General features: G+C 37.1%; 1 protein-coding gene across 2 annotated transcripts; it reads left to right on the top strand.

Moving 5' to 3' along the window:
• On the top strand, positions 1 to 15,796 carry LOC106917703 (synaptosomal-associated protein 23-like). Of its 2 annotated transcripts, none has more exons than XM_088002454.1 (8): positions 1 to 64; positions 4,406 to 4,520; positions 7,682 to 7,723; positions 8,027 to 8,075; positions 10,421 to 10,538; positions 11,967 to 12,125; positions 12,202 to 12,346; positions 14,379 to 15,796. In XM_088002454.1, the coding sequence occupies exons 1-8, from the start codon at positions 57 to 59 to the stop codon at positions 14,439 to 14,441; spliced, it is 699 nt and encodes a 232-aa protein (XP_087858580.1). In that variant the 5' UTR covers positions 1 to 56; the 3' UTR covers positions 14,442 to 15,796. The 2 variants fall into 2 exon arrangements, with proteins under 2 accessions (XP_087858580.1, XP_087858581.1); XM_088002455.1 differs by lacking the exon at positions 1 to 64 and adding an exon at positions 3,232 to 3,371.
• Positions 15,797 to 16,212: the final 416 nt, after the last annotated feature.

Raw genomic sequence — 16,212 nt, 5'->3', positions numbered from 1 at the left:
CTGCTCAGGCCATTGTTTTTAATCCACTTTCTGTTGGTGCCGTGAAGACCTACAACATGAGTGGGTATGTCCTGAAGGCTTGTTAAATCTTTCCTCGTGTGTCTGCTAGTTTATTAAATTAGGCTGACAGCAAAAATAGTTAAAATATGTCTTATAACAAAAATGTATGTTTTTTGTCCATTACTCTGTTTCTTGAGTTTGGAACTGAAGTTATTGTAACGAAGATTTGATTAGATGGTCCGGTTTCACCTCAAAAATTACAAATGTTTCGAATCATGTAGTTTTTATTTAAAACTGAAACTGAATTATATTTATTCCAGTGGTATCATTTACATTTATTGTTATTTTGATTTGCTACATTGACTTGAGCAAAAAATATAGAATAAACTGTTAGATTTAGTTTTAAAGTAAAAGCAGATTGGGCGGATATTTATTTATTTTTTGGTTATTGATCTTTTCCAGATCTGGAGATGCACGGAATAACAATGCAGACAATAGAAAACTACTTGTATGCGTGTTTCCAGTCTTAATTACGTGACCTATTGTCTAAACCAGTGGTGATTCTGGAGGCCAACATACCCACCCACCACCCACAGCAGCTTTTTAAACACATACAATAATCATTTTAAACGTGAAGGTAATGGGAAGATCTACTCATCCCATGTCTACATTTTTGATGAGAGAAAAGCTCCAGTGATACAAGAGATTTTTGGTTTTGTCCTAAAGTTGCAAACTATGCAGTTTTTTTTAAGTAGATGTTTTTCTTTTTTCATAAATAACTAAAGAAGTTAGTTACATTCATTCTACATAGTAAAGTTTATTTTGCCAAAGTTAAGCTTTGTTTTAAAACCTACAAATCGTAAGATTTTGCCTCAAAATTCAAATTAAAATATTTTTTTTATTTGGTGTATATTTCTGAATATGTAATTTTATTTTTTCAGTGTTTCAAGCTGATTTTTTTGACTATAGACAAATTTAGTTTTGCACGTCTGAAGGCAAAAATGAGACTTCAGATTGAAAACATTGTTGACTTCTGGTGATTGGAAACCCACTAATCAACTTTCTGTGATTGTGTATTGTGAGTTTATTTTATCACTATAAAGCTCCATATAAACTAGGGCTGAAACGATTCCTCGAATGATTCGAGTACCTCGATTACTAAAATTCCTCGAGGAAAATTTACCTGCCTCGAAGCTTCGTTAATTTATGTTTTATTATTTAGCGCACCGTGTTCCGGCCGGGACTTCATTTGCGTTGCGCGGAGCTCTCACTTCCGCCTCTGAGTTGTTGACAAAAGCTAAGTCTCAGCGGCATAAAGTCCAATCTTCAAGATTGGCCCGTGGGGATTTTATTGATTGATGATAATGCCCGACTTTTTATCGTTTTTGGGGAACCAATAAGCATCCTTAACATGACTGGGGAATGCCTGGAGTACGGCAGCATTTCTCCTCCGGGGCTGCTGGTTGAAAGCGAACGGCGGGAAGAGCGCTGAGGTGAGCGGATAGCCTGAACAGGGCGGGCGGCTGAGTAGCTGATGCTTACCGTGTAAATGTAGCTTTACCGACGAACCGCACAATAAATTTCATATCCCGGTCTGAAGAAACGGGTGGCGGAGCGCATCGTACATGGCTGGTAGATGAGTTTCTGAGTGTGACCAGTGAAGGTGTCGTAAATATCCCGTATTGCTTCCCCCCGTGTTCGTCCCCCGGTCTAACGGTTCGTCAGTCCGCTGGTCTATTTCCTCCCCTCCACCCCATCTTACGTTCGTTCATTCGCCCTCTCCTCCCACTCCAGGCGGCATTTCCCGTATTTTCAAACCCAAAGCGTGTCAGGTTAGGTGGCAAGGTGAGTTTAATTAATCTATTAAACTCACTGAAGATGAATACATAAACTAAAAGCTGGATTGTAGACATTTTTATAAGCATATTTGTGAGCCTGCCTCTTTGTTATTAAATTCAATATAATTTCAGATTTTTCTATAACTTTTCTTCTGGTTAACTTAGAAAGTGAGCTATTATTGTTACAGGTTAGTTTTCTGAACTACAAAAAAGCAACTGTTAGGGATGCTCAAATATGAAAAATTGGACTGATATTGATATCTGATAGTAACACCGGTATTATGCCAGATTTACCAATATTTCATTTTATAATTTTTTTTAATCCGATTACTCGATTAATCGTAAGAAAAATCGATAGATTACTCGATTACTAAAATATTCGTTTACAACAGCCCTAATATAAACACAGTTTATCTCCTTAATGATTATTAAAATCCTTTCTCCTAACTTGTACAAAATCAGCTGAACAAAACCTCCTAAATGTCTCATTTTAAATTCTTGGGATTATTAAATTAATGACGAAAGAGTGAAGGCAAGTGAGGGTAACGTAATCTGAAACTGATGGATTAATAAATTGTTGGTCAGACTTAGTTTTACGTCATTAAATCACCAGCAGAAATGATCCTGACAGTCCTATCGACATATTCAATTTCTCGTGTTGCTTCTGATAAATCCGCCTTCAGTGTTATAGATGTAAACTTCTGTCTGTGTCATACCGAGTTTAATGATCTGTCAGAAAAAAGCTGTTGAGTTTCTGTGAAACATGTGCTCTCTGGTCCAAGAAAAAGGGAAATAAGAGATAAATGTAGAGTCAACAACATTAAATCATTGAACCGACTGCCAAGCAGACTACCCATTTTTCCACCTTAGTTTTATTTTATTTTATTTTTCTGCTGTAGGTTTGACAGGAGATCTGAAGTCCAGGGGGCTATTTGCAAAACAGGAAAATGCCATTTGAACCTTTAAAAGAAAAAACGCTGACGAGTGGAAGAAATGTAGAAATGAATAAAGCGGTACTTCCTTTATGTTATCTAAAAACCTTGGGGTCAAATTCTCACGTCACCTTTGTGACAAGAGAATGACTGGAGATGAGATGACTGGTATTGTGCCAGTCATTTTAATGTCTTCTGTCCCACTTAAATAGTCTCTTCCTAGTGGTTGTGTCACAACACGGAACAAACAAAATCATTAAGCATCGCCTCAAATTCCCTATGACGCCACACCTTTCATACCCGGCGATTTCTGAATTGGGAAAACCACCCAGACAGCTAAACCATGTTTGCCTTGCAAATATGGTTTAGCTGTGAAGTAATCATTTGATTCTCATTATCATTTACTTCCTGACTAAAATCAATTTCCCTTTAGCAGTAAATCCTAAAAAAGTTCATTCATAGTGAAACAAGTTGATCAACTCTGCAGTCGTAGCTCCCAGCTTCCAGAGGACACATGCTCAAGAGTCTGTTGAGTCAGAATCGTGACGTCTGGTTGTTGATCTGAACACAGAGCTGCATTGAGCCGCCTAACATCTTAAAGGTACAGTCTCCGCTCTGCTTTTAATGACAAACAGCTTTTTGTTTGTAAGCATTTCTTAATTATTACGGCGCTTTGCAGGGGATTCTAAATCTTGGAGTAGGTCTTAAATATGAGTGTTACTAATTTATGTTGCAGAAAATGTGATGCAGGATTTATGAAACGGACGATATCTGGGTGAATCTGTGTTTCATAAAAGAAGCATGCTTCTTGGTTCTTGCTACACGAAGCTGCACATGCTGGATGTAAAAGGAAATGAATATAATAATCTAAAGTAGGTAAATAAGATGATGCTTGAACAAACAGAGACTCCAAGTTAGAGATGAACTAAAAAGTTTTACCTTTACATTTAGAGGTAAAACTGAGGGCTCAATATATTACAGGCAAGGAGAACCTGAATGCATCATTCTTGCATCATAAGCAAACACTCATTGCAGTCCAGGCAGCTCTTTTCAACACTGATTATGTGAACAACGATACTAAGATAATGATCAATAAGCAACATATTGTCCAGTTCTAGTTATTACTCTTGTTAAAATAGTATAAAATAATATCTGTTGCAGGTTAAACAATTTGAGCTGAAATACGGATTTTGATTTTGCTTTATTCTTTGAACAAAAGCATCAAAATGTGCTTTAAGTAGCTTTCAAGTCCCATTGTGCATCTTTTTTTTATATTTCTCCTTATAGAATAAAAGAATGAGTTGCTTCTCTGCAGCTGCTGCTTCAACATCTTAATTATTATAGCGTAATAGAACATTTTAGTGATGTTTGTAACCTTTAACTATTGGTTGATGCTAATATGCCTGTCAGAGTTGCACCAATATGTTACTCCTTTTCATTTGTTTCTTTTAATGAAACCCTTATATTAAAAATATAATCATTTAACTTGGTGAGTTGAATCAACAATATGCATGTTTGCTGTCATAGATACTTTGCTCTCTGTACTCATCGTTCTCAGGTTCAGGGTCACATAAATCTTATAAAAGTCACAGTTAATGGTAACTATTTTACTGACTTGCGATTCTCCCTCTTCAGGCCGCAGAATATTGAGCTCGGAGCTACAGGCGGAGCCGCCAAACAGGACAGCACCAACATGGACGACATGAGTGTGGAGCAAATGGCTGTCAGAGCCAACCAGCTGACTGATGAGGTACTGAGTCCTGTTCTTTCCTTGTTTCTCTCTTAGTAAATGTTCAATTTTTTGGTGAATGAAATGAAACCTAGAATGTTTTGGCTGCTCACACTACAGGCTTTAGATGCTTAGTCTATTCACTTCAAATCGAACAAATGTACACCAGTACATGGATACTCCTTACAGTTAAAGTGTGTGAACTTTTAGTGAACAATTTGCACGCTAGCATTGCAAGAAAGTGAAAATGTCAGTCGGATTTATTTAAAAAAAAAAACTTAGATTAAAACACTAAAACAGAAGTGCATGTTCGTGTAGATCTTTGGCGAACCTTTTGAGTAGTTCTCTAAACAGAGAACACCAAACACAATAGCTATGCAAAGTAAACAAACAGAACAGATGTTTCATTTTAGGAGCCAAACAAATTTACTTCCACGTGGAAATGAAAGAAGGTGGATGGAAAATATGAATATGTAAAGCAGAAGGCGTTCTTCCTGTGAAGTACTTGCGTAAACATAGGAAGTACTGGTTCCATGTAAAGGCTAAACAGTCCTCCACCTACATCACTAAAGCTAAGCATTGATGAAAATTGATTTGCTAAACGGATCCAAAACCACATGTTGTCCTCATCGAGCTACCTGTGGTAAAAGCAAAGGAAGACTTGATCTAAATGTGAAAATTATTACAATTTAAATGTGGCTTCATAAAAGCGTGGAAGGTGTGAGGTTTTGGTTCCTGGTTTAGTCTGGTAGCTTCCTGGCCTGGCGGTGCTTTTCACAGATTGACTTTCATTTAAATCTGTTTCTTTACTATGAAGCTGATAGTTTAACTAGCACTGGACACCATATAATCAACTGATGAAGTAAATACTCAGCTCTAATGTGTATCGTTTCTAAACTTCTCTTGTTTGTCTCAGCTGTGTTTTCCTGCTCTCTGTGTTTAAACTAAACCTGCAGTTTTCTTTCTACCCTCCTTCTTCTTCTTCTTCTGCTTCCTTGTGCTGCTGCCTGGTTGATTAAGGAGGCGTGTCGGCATGGGAACGTCCTGCTGCTAATTCTGCTAACCATTCTGGCTTTGGGTAACTGGTCAAACCTTAAACACTCAACGCATGACTGACTGTGTATCAGGGCATTACAATTTATTGTTTAAAATGCAGTAAAAAATACTGTGCCCTGCAAAAATTTTATATACTTTGAGCTGTTAATTTATTGTACTAAGATAACAACTAATTTAAATAAATTAGTTGAAAACAAATAATTGTGAAATATAAGGAAAAGTCTGACTTTTTGGGGGACATGGGGGTGTTTTTATCTAAAAGAGAAGCATGCATTTGAATTTAGCCCCTTCACTCTAATACACTATAAATAAAACATTTTGTTTTCAGAAATGTACAAGTTGGTAAATTTGTGTTTATTCTTGGCAGAAATTCTGCAAAGATATCAAAGGTTTGCTAGAGAATATTGGTGAATAAAAAGAATCTGTAGATAATTGAGGGAAAAAGTTGTGGAGATGTTGACAGCAGGTTGACGTGATGAAGCGATATCCTAACCATTTGTTGCAGACAGTTCAGTCAGGTGTGCAGAATTGGGATGGCAAACCTTGTGAGACGCGGTCAGTAAAGATTATAAAGGCTGGGCAAGAAGAGCTTTAGTCAGAAAAACAGAAAATCACTTTTCACATAACATTTAACTCACAATCTCTACAATAAAACCTGGTTGTTGCAGCATCATGCTGCAGGGATGCTTTTCTTCTTCATGGACAGGGAATCTACAGCAGCTGTCAGTAGATCAGAGCATAATTGTTAGAATGGGTTCATCCAAGTCCAGACCCAAATCCTGTTGAAAATTTCTGGGAAAGCAGAATATTGATGTTTACTTACAGCACCTGGCTAATCTTGGGGAGTTTGAGATGTTTTGCAAAAACAAACGGGCAAAATTTTCTAAAAAAATAAAAAAATCTTCTAAATATACAAAACTGGCAGAGACATAAAACTAGATTTGCTTCTAAATACAAATGCATATCACCATTTAAAAAAAATGTTTTTCTTTGGCAAAACATCGAGAAACACTTTTTCAAATTTCTAATTTGCTGCCTGTCGTTGATGAACCATGTTTTGTGTTGGCTTGTCGAGAATAAAAAACAAACAATATACATAAAAGAATGAAATTTGTGAAAGTTCAAGGTGTATGAATACATTTTGAGGCACATTTGAAAGGTGCAGTGTTGTGCTAAGCTGCTGCAGTTCCTGGGATTCTGTGCAGCATTTCCTATTAACAGATGCATGAAGGGCGTAGCTTTTACCTGAACCAACTGCATTCCTTTCCACCGTTGTTTCTTGACTCTTTCGTCTATTTACTTTTGTGAGTTTTACCTGATCAGTGACTCCAACCTATTATGTGTTTTTTTTCCCTCTTATATTCAATCAATAAGAAGTGTACATGATTCATTCTTCAAAAACAATTGTACATGTTGTATTAATCAACCAGTTGGTGTTTTGGTTATTTCTGTGCCCTCCTCCATCGCCCTTCCTATGAAAATCTATGATCACAAAAAGTTTCTATCTCTGGAGTTTGTTGGCAATGAAATTCAGAAATCTCTGCCAATGTTTATTAGTTCAGACCACAGGGGGCAATTTTAGTCTTCAGGGGCTTGTATTCTGAGTGTAATCCAAAATAATTTGCAAAAATCCTACCGAGTCTGCCAACTGGAATAACCGGAAAAGGAAAATCATGTTAAAATTAGAGTATTTCAGCTTCAGATGTTGTGTGCGGCTCCAGATATGAGAGAGATTGCAAAATTCTGGAAAGAAGGAAAAATAATCAAATCAAGTACTTCAAAGTAGATTGAGTATTTTCTTAACATGAATATATTTTTTGAGGATGTTTTGGTAACACTTCATGTGACATGATGTGGATAAGACTGACATGCCACTGTCATAACGCCTGTCATGAACATGAAGGCGTCTTTATGAATGAATGAATGTTGTCACGAAGTGTCATTCAGTAAATAATGACACTTTTAATGCAAAGTTGCATTAAAATTCCCAACTTTGCATGACTTTGTAATTAATGACACTTTAATTTCATCACCATTAATGTCAGTCGCTGAAAGAAACGCTTCAGTGACAGTAAAGTTTGGTAATATTGTCCTAAAAATGATCTTAACTATATTTTCCCTTCCAGTCTCTGGAAAGCACAAGGAGGATGCTGCAGATGGCAGAGGAGGTGAGACGTTTGATGTTTTTATTCTTTTTTATGTTTTCAGTCAGGTCTTGTTTTATCTACCTGAAAGAAAATGCTAAAATGTTTCATTTTGCTTAAAGGTGTTATTTCACAAATAATGTAGAAAACTATGAATCTACCTTGTTGTTGAAACTTTTTTTTTTAAAACTTGTCATTTATTTTATTTTATTTTTCCTAGCAAAGTCAAAATCGTTTAATTTTTAACACGACTTTACCTTTTAATTATTCCTGTCTGCTCTTATGTGAGGTTGCGATCTTTCATTTTTCTTTTCGTTTCTTTTCCAGAGCCAACAGACGGGAAACAAAACCATGGAGATGCTCGACCACCAAGCAGGTGAGCTCACAGCATCGACTTTTCATCATTGTTGAAGAGAACCAGGTTTCCTCTGATGCATAACTGAGATATTTTTCCTCCTGAGGCAATAAGAGTAATAAATGTTGGAATAAAAACTACAAGGAGGTGGTTGCTTTTAAAAAAAAAAAACTAAAAGCGAGTGATGTTCAAATGTTTAATTTTTAACAGGAGGAACAATAATACAACATCCAATTTCAGTAAATAAAAAAAAACAAGAAGTAGGTATAAAAGTTCTTCTAATCCACAGGGGGACGAAATTAAACATTACGCTCTCTAATCTATACACAACCCCTGCTGACATTTAGCTAAATGTCCCTTAGCAAAGTTAGCGAAGTCCAGGTGAATATTTGACTCCTTGCCTGGTCAGACATGAGTTGTGTAAATAATTTTCAGCAGGTTTGAGGTCGGGGGCCTTTCTACTAAATGTAATCTTGTTCTCCTTTTTTCCTCTCAAAAACCAGGTTTGAAGTGTTTCTGGGATTATTGTTCTGTTGTTAAATTAGATTTTGGAAGCTGGAAAGCGCTCCACTTTTTTCATTATTCCGGTACAACTGGGACCTAAACAGCTTCTCAGCATGACCCTGCCTCCGTGACGCTTCGTAGTTGTTATACTGTTCTTGGATTTAAAAGCTTCGCTTTGACTTCTCCAGACATTTTTCTGTCATTTCGCCCCGACAGATCAAACTTTGCATCATAAAACACGTTCCTCCTTTTAAAAGTGCGGCAGAAGGCTACAGGACTGTTCATTTCCTCTGCAGCTTGTTCAGGGACATGTAAACCAGTGATTCTTGAGAATAGGGACAAAACAGGTCCTATGGATAAAGCATGAAATTTGAATAAAATATACACAAAATATATTTTTTTCAAATATCTAACTAAACTAACCTGGGTCATGTGAGCACAACAATGTATATTTTTCTTTTTTTTGCTGAATATTTTTTTATTTTAAACATTGTAGTCGGTGGATGATGCCTGTAAAAGCCCTTGTCCAGGAGCAGAACTCAACACATTCTTATAGTTTAAAACAATTAAATAAATACTAAAATTATATATTATGACAATTAAGTATAAGTAGACATATAAATAATTATAAAAGTATCGATAAATTGAATTAAAAATAATTTTTGGATATTTTCCAACTCCGTTGAAATTTGTCCTTAGTTTTTGTCAACACCGTCAGAAATGAAAAGAATGTAAAAAAATCAGGCATTATTGGGGGGCACCAGAACTTCTGAGGACCCCATGACGTTGTCTTTTCTCTTCCTTTGCTAGGAGGGCTAGTTAGCTCCGGTTAGCTTAAGTTATTCTTTAGTTTTTTCTTCTGTTTTATTCCTAAGTTGTTTGTCACAACCATGATGTGTCAACTCCATAACTGACAATTTACAAAACTTTGATGAAATTTTGTGAAATAAAAGCTTAATTTTGGTATAATGTAAAGATTTCATGGACCTGACGAGCTACAATATGGCCTCCTTCAGAATAACATCATATAAATTGAGGTAGTTTGGCATTTCGTCAACTCCGTCAGAGTTTTTCTGACTCTCAGTGAAATTGTTGTCAAATCTCACTTAATTGTGCAACTAATTCATTTTAATGTATTTTACATGAATTGCATTACTTCACATGTACCAAGTTTTTCATTTTACTCACTAGTTTGCCACCACCTTCAGTTCTGTGTCAACTCCGTCATGCACTGTCAACTCCATCAGATGGACTTTTTCTTGTTTTTTGTTTTAAATAATATTTATTTTATTTCTTGAGAAGCATTTGTCTGTAAATTGAGTAAAAATATCACTAATGGGGTATTTTAAAAATAATTTTAGATTTATTTTTGTCAGATGGTGATGACAAAGTTCTGGGTCAGGTCGATTAAAAATGTAATTTTTTAAAAAAAATTCGCAACTGGGAGCCTGTACCTTAGCATCTTCATATTTTCTAAACATTATTTGTCATATTTGCATACATAAGGTTGAGAAATAATTTAAAAAAAAATATGGGAAAATTAAAACCCATTTTGTCCCTATTCTCAAGAATCACTGAAACACACCTTATAGGGATTGTATGTTGTGTTTGATTCTGTTTGCGTTCTTTTTAATCACAACACACCAAAACTTGTGCACCGAATTCTTGTTTTGGAAATTCATCTCACCCTTTTAAACTTCTAACTGGCTCTTTAAGTAAAGCGTAGCTGTTCATTTATGCTAACTGCAGCCTTTCTGTATCAATTTTTTCCTCTCCCATCGTAAATAGATGTTTTTTAACACGACGACGACGTGGAGCGTTTATTCAAATGATTAAAATAACGACGTGTCGTTCTTATTCAGAGCCACTGAGGAACGTGGAGCGGGGCATGGACCAGATCAACCAGGACATGAGGACGGCTGAGAAAAACCTGACGGACCTGTCCAAGTGCTGCGGCCTCTGCGTCTGCCCCTGCGACAGGTAGCCCGTCCGTTCCACCTCCGCTTCCTGCTCTCGCCTCGATCCGCCGTCGCAATTATAACGCATCAAAAAGAGAGCATGCAGTTGCTCTGCAAAGCTGCAGAAGGCTTCAAACGCAAATTGCTTTGGTATTTACGCAGCTTGAAGCACTTCTGTGATGCTGGTTTGTTGATTTATTGCCGTTTTGTTTTTTTGCTTTTTTACCCATAAATTGCAAATGTTGTTGATATCAGAGTGCTACTCAACATTTACCATAAATCTGCCTGGTAAATGTACTTTTATAATGACTTTAAAAGGCTGCATTTGATTCTAAACACGGACAAAATCTTTCTGAAATTATTTCACTTTTGAAAAGAAGATACTTTGATTATCAAGGCATCAGGTAGGGAGTCTTTTACCTGTCATGCTTCATTGATTAGCATCTGCAGTAGCTAACAGTTGAACCTGCTAAGAAAGAGCTACTCAAGTTTTGCGTGTGTGTGTTCATTGTAAGTTTTCACCAGTAACGTGCGGTGAGGTTCATAGCTGGTGAGGCACCGACTTAATTATAATCGGATTTGCAAATCTAGACCCCCTGCATGTTATTGTTTACATAAGGAAATTTCGCGCGTGCTTACAATGCTGGAGGGTAAAAAGACTATTCTTTAACATGCCATCCATAGCCGCGCCGCCGCAGAATAATGCCGTTATCTCAATCAAACTTAGACATGTAGATATTATTAATTTTGTGCTGTGCTTAACAGCAAAGGGAGAAACCGTTAAAGTACAACTCAAAACCACGTCTTTCTTGCTCTCTGTATCAGCGCAGCTACTGTATGGCTAGCTCGCTGTTACCGTCTCTTACTCTGCAGTTGTGGAGTCACAATAACAGGGATCATGAGCGCCCCCTGCCAGGAGGCAAGAGAACTGCCTGCCTCACCTCGAATCTGTTCTCTGCCGTTTATGATTGCTCCTCAGCACACGAAATACGTTACACACACAGTTGGTGAAAATAAAAACACAGTACATTAAATACATAAGCTAAATTATGGAAAATCAGTTCATAGATTAAATGCTTTTAACCATTTTATTGGCGACGTATAGACAGGAGGAGCATGCTCTCATAGAATGGCAACCGGTGCAGTTAGGGAGAAGTTGCACAATCCCAGGTGAGGCTCAGCTCGCTGCTGCCTCACCGGCTTCGCTTCCAAGAATTTGAATGGGAAAATGCGAAAATTCAGTGATTTTAAAGAAAAAAAGTAATAAGATTTGGTTAAATTAAATGAAAAAATAGGTACTTTATAGTACAAAGCACAGGGTGAAAATATCTTTATAAATGATTATATTATTTTTCCATGATGACAGGTGAGGCTCTGTCTCACCTGCCTCCCCTGACCGCACGTCACTGGTTTTCACCTGGATTTTGAATCTTTTTTTTTTTGTCCCCAGGGTGTCATCCATCGAGAACGACTCTCGTTACAAACGCACGTGGGGCAAAGGCAACAGCAAAGGCTCAAACGTCGTCTCAAGGCAGCCTTCGGGCGTTCGCAACGGCCAGACCGCTCAGACGAACGCCGCTGCCGCGCCGTCCGGCCCCTACATCAACAGGTAACGCTCCTCTTCTTTTTCCACTCTTCAGCGATTCCTCATATCCAAATACAAACCGCGGCGTGTCGTTGTGCAGAGTGACTAACGATGCGCGGGAGGACGAAATGGAGGATAACCTCCAGGCCGTCGGCGGCATCATTGGCAACATGAAGGACATGGCTCTGAATATGGGCAACGAGATCGACAAGCAGAACGCTCAGATCGATCGCATCAACGATAAGGTGAGTCTGAGGCCGATTACGGCGTCTTTTTCTGCAACATTCTGCCATTTTTGTAGTTGCTTTCAAAAGATTGTGAAGTAGTTTTAAAGAGTTTCATCTACTGCCAATTTTTGATTTTAACAAACGTTTTTTATTCTCATCTAAAAAAAGAAATGAGAAATATTTTCAGAAAATGGCTTTTACTTCAATCCTCCCTTCTGGAAGTTGAATGATTGAGGCTACTGGGAATTTTGCTTAATTTCAATTAGGGCTGAAACGATTCCTCGAATGATTCGAGTACCTCGATTACTAAAATTCCTCGAGGAAAATTTACCTGCCTCGAAGCTTCGTTAATTTATGTTTTATTAGTTAGCGCACCGTGTTCCGGCCGGGACTTCATTTGCGTTGCGCGGAGCTCTCACTTCCGCCTCTGAGTTGTTGACAAAAGCTAAGTCTCAGCGGCATAAAGTCCAATCTTCAAGATTGGCCCGTGGGGATTTTATTGATTGATGGTAATGCCCGACTTTTTATCGTTTTTGGGGAACCAATAAGCATCCTTGAATGCCTGGAGTACGGCAGCATTTCTCCTCCGGGGCTGCTGGTTGAAAGCGAACGGCAGGAAGAGCGCTGAGGTGAGCGGATAGCCTGAACAGGGCGGGCGGCTGAGTAGCTGATGCTTACCGTGTAAATGTAGCTTTACCGACGAACCGCACAATAAATTTCATATCCCGGTCTGAAGAAACGGGTGGCGGAGCGCATCGTACATGGCTGGTAGATGAGTTTCTGAGTGTGACCAGTGAAGGTGTCGTAAATATCCCGTATTGCTTCCCCCCGTGTTCGTCCCCCGGTCTAACGGTTCGTCAGTCCGCTGGTCTATTTCCTCCCCTCCACCCCATGTTCGTTCATTCGCCCTCTCCTCCCACTCCAGGCGACATTTCCCGTATTTTCAAACCCAAAGCGTGACAGGTTAGGTGGCAAGGTGAGTTTAATTAATCTATTAAACTCACTGAAGATGAATACATAAACTAAAAGCTGGATTGTAGACATTTTTTATAAGCATATTTGTGAGCCTGCCTCTTTGTTATTAAATTCAATATAATTTCAGATTTTTCTATAACTTTTCTTCTGGTTAACTTAGAAAGTGAGATATTATTGTTACAGGTTAGTTTTCTGAACTACAAAAAAGCAACTGTTAGGGATGCTCAAATATGAAAAATTGGACTGATATTGATATCTGATAGTAACACCGGTATTATGCCAGATTTACCAATATTTCATTTTATAATTTTTTTTTTATCCGATTACTCGATTAATCGTAAGAATAATCGATAGATTACTCGATTACTAAAATATTCGTTTACAACAGCCCTAATTTCAATGTTGGCAGAATAAAAGTGGAATATTACTAAAAAGTTTTAAATTATAAGAAAAAAGTTACTTTAATGAGAAAAATAAATCTTGTACAGTTACAACATGGCCAGCTCGCCTGTGGCTTTTCTACTACTGAAAATAATTTGATGATCATGTGTTAAAAGATGAAATATTCCCGAGACCAAAGTATAACTAATACTACAATTTCATTCTAGACATATTACAACTGTATTCTTGTAATGTTATAACTTTATAATCTAAAAATAAAATAAAACAATAAGTAGCTTGGACCTAATATTTTGTTGTAGAGTTGACCTGAATTCAAAGTTCAAATAAACAGAAACTGTAAAACAAGATGGTGGCTCTGGTTGAGCATTGGTGGAGGGAAAAAATCCAGATTTTCCAAGAATTTAACCTTCAGAAACCAAAAATTTAATCAATTATTTATCACCCAGCAATAGCAGAAAAATAGGATTTAGAAGATTATCCTGACTTATCAGATCATATTTTATAAACCTTTATCCGACTGATATTTATCTGTCAGTTCAAGGGGGCAATTAGCAGATCTTTGTTGGTTCGTCTCTAGTTTTTGCATTTATACAAAAACAATTTGTTCATGTATGTTTCTCTCTCTCTCTCTCTATTTTATTTTATTTTTGTACTCTATACTCATTTCCTTCAGGCGGACATGAATAAACTGTGCATCGACGAAGCAAACACAAGAGCCAACAAGCTCATCAAATAGACGAGGAAACCTCCTGCTCCTCTCACACATCCACTTTGAGCCCGTTCTGCAACACACATTAAACACGTCTGCACACACACACACACACACACACACACACACACACACACACACACACTTACTGAGATACAAATGTAAAAACAAATTAGATCATGAAGACTTTTCGCCAGGGTGCCTTTGACGGCGTCCGCCGCGCTGTAAGTAGTCATCCTGGACTGTCTGAAGCGCTGAGGGAATCAGAAACGTAACCAAAGAGGAAGTGACGTCAACTGCTGTTTGATACCAAATATCCCAACATGGCAGCAGAACACCAGGTCAGCTGGGTTCTTTCTTCCTCAGATGTCCGGTGTGTGTGTGTTGTGATGTGAATGTCCAAGGTATCACACAAAGTATTACACCTAGAGACTGTAATTAAATCTAAAATGGAAACTTCTCAAATCTTAGGTTTATTATTCTAATTGATATTATTGTGTAACGAAGCTCATTGTCATGTGTTGTTGTGATCTGATTATGCCTAATTTAATTATCCGCCAAGCAGAAATGAAGCGAGGATAAAGGTGTATTCAGCTCTTTGTTCCCATGTTTTTGCCATTTCAGATCTACAGGCGTATCCCCAAGAAACTAGACTTGGAATATCATTCGGGAATTTCATTCAAAAAGTGAAACTCAAAACACACATATATGGTATTTTCATTAAAAATAAAAAATAAAAATCAATGCACCTGATAGGATTTTTAAAGTATGTTCATGGACTGAGGAGTATATGAACATAGACATCAAAATTGAAATTCATAACTCTATGCCTAATGATGAGCTTCACTTCTTGAATTGAATTGAAAAAATACTTTTTAATGAGATATTTCTTGGAGATTCACCTGTAAATCCTGTTTCAAAAGCCAGAATGTTGCCTTTTTGGAGAGAATCAGGACAAAAATCTCTTCATGCTGGAATTAAAAAAACAAGCTTCCCCATTAATTTCTCACATTTTGATGCTTCAGACTGAGGTTCTTGTAGAAATATAACTTCCTATCGTAAGAATTCATTAATTTATTATCTCCTAAAGCAAATATCAACACTGAACCATTAAAACTTCAGCTGTGTTACATTTATCTTTAGGTTTTTTTTAGGTCTTTCTCTCTGATAGCAGTGTTGATGTAAATATGAAATATTCTCTAATTCTGTAGTCATTCTCTCAACCTGACTTCATTTTTTTACGATGGTTTAATAAAGATTTATTGCTCCCAATTGGAGACTGAGCTCCTTCACAAATCAGGTAATGTGCAGAAAATTCACCTCCTCATTCTCTGTAATTGCACAATCTGTAAACGTATAAAAACAAATGTTCAGTCCTCAAACACATTTGTAATATTTTATAATTTTTTTCCGTATTTTGTTGAATATGTCACCCGGGCATTGTTTTACTTTGTGGTTTTCTGGGCGTATGCTGTAAGCTTTGAGAAGTTCAGATTCAAAAAGCTTTGTTATTTTTTTTTTTGTTTGTTTTATAGTAATATGTGATCTTCCCCATATAAATTACCATTACTGTGTTGTAATAGTCATTGTATCACTAAAGTGAAATCTATTCTAAAGTCGGAAAGAGCTAAATACCAGACAATTCTTAGCTCTGCTTTAATGCTTTGCACCATTTTGTGTTGGAATAAAACTCAAATTTTTATTTTTTATTTATTTTTTGGTTGCGATGTGACAAAATCTGGAAATGCTCAATGACTGTGAATAATGTTACTAAGCACTGAAACTGCAGAAAGAGTCA

The sequence above is a fragment of the Poecilia mexicana genome, unplaced genomic scaffold, assembly GCF_051168715.1.
Source record: "Poecilia mexicana isolate PSO_F unplaced genomic scaffold, ASM5116871v1 scaffold_22, whole genome shotgun sequence".
NCBI lineage: Eukaryota > Metazoa > Chordata > Actinopteri > Cyprinodontiformes > Poeciliidae > Poecilia > Poecilia mexicana.
This window is presented reverse-complemented; position numbering and strand designations above follow the sequence as displayed.

Coding starts and splice junctions, on each gene's coding strand:
- LOC106917703 (XM_088002454.1), top strand. Junction 4,521..7,681: donor CCAACCAGCTGACTGATGAG/GTACTGAGTCCT, acceptor TTTCCCTTCCAG/TCTCTGGAAAGCACAAGGAG. Junction 10,539..11,966: donor TGCGTCTGCCCCTGCGACAG/GTAGCCCGTCCG, acceptor TTTTGTCCCCAG/GGTGTCATCCATCGAGAACG.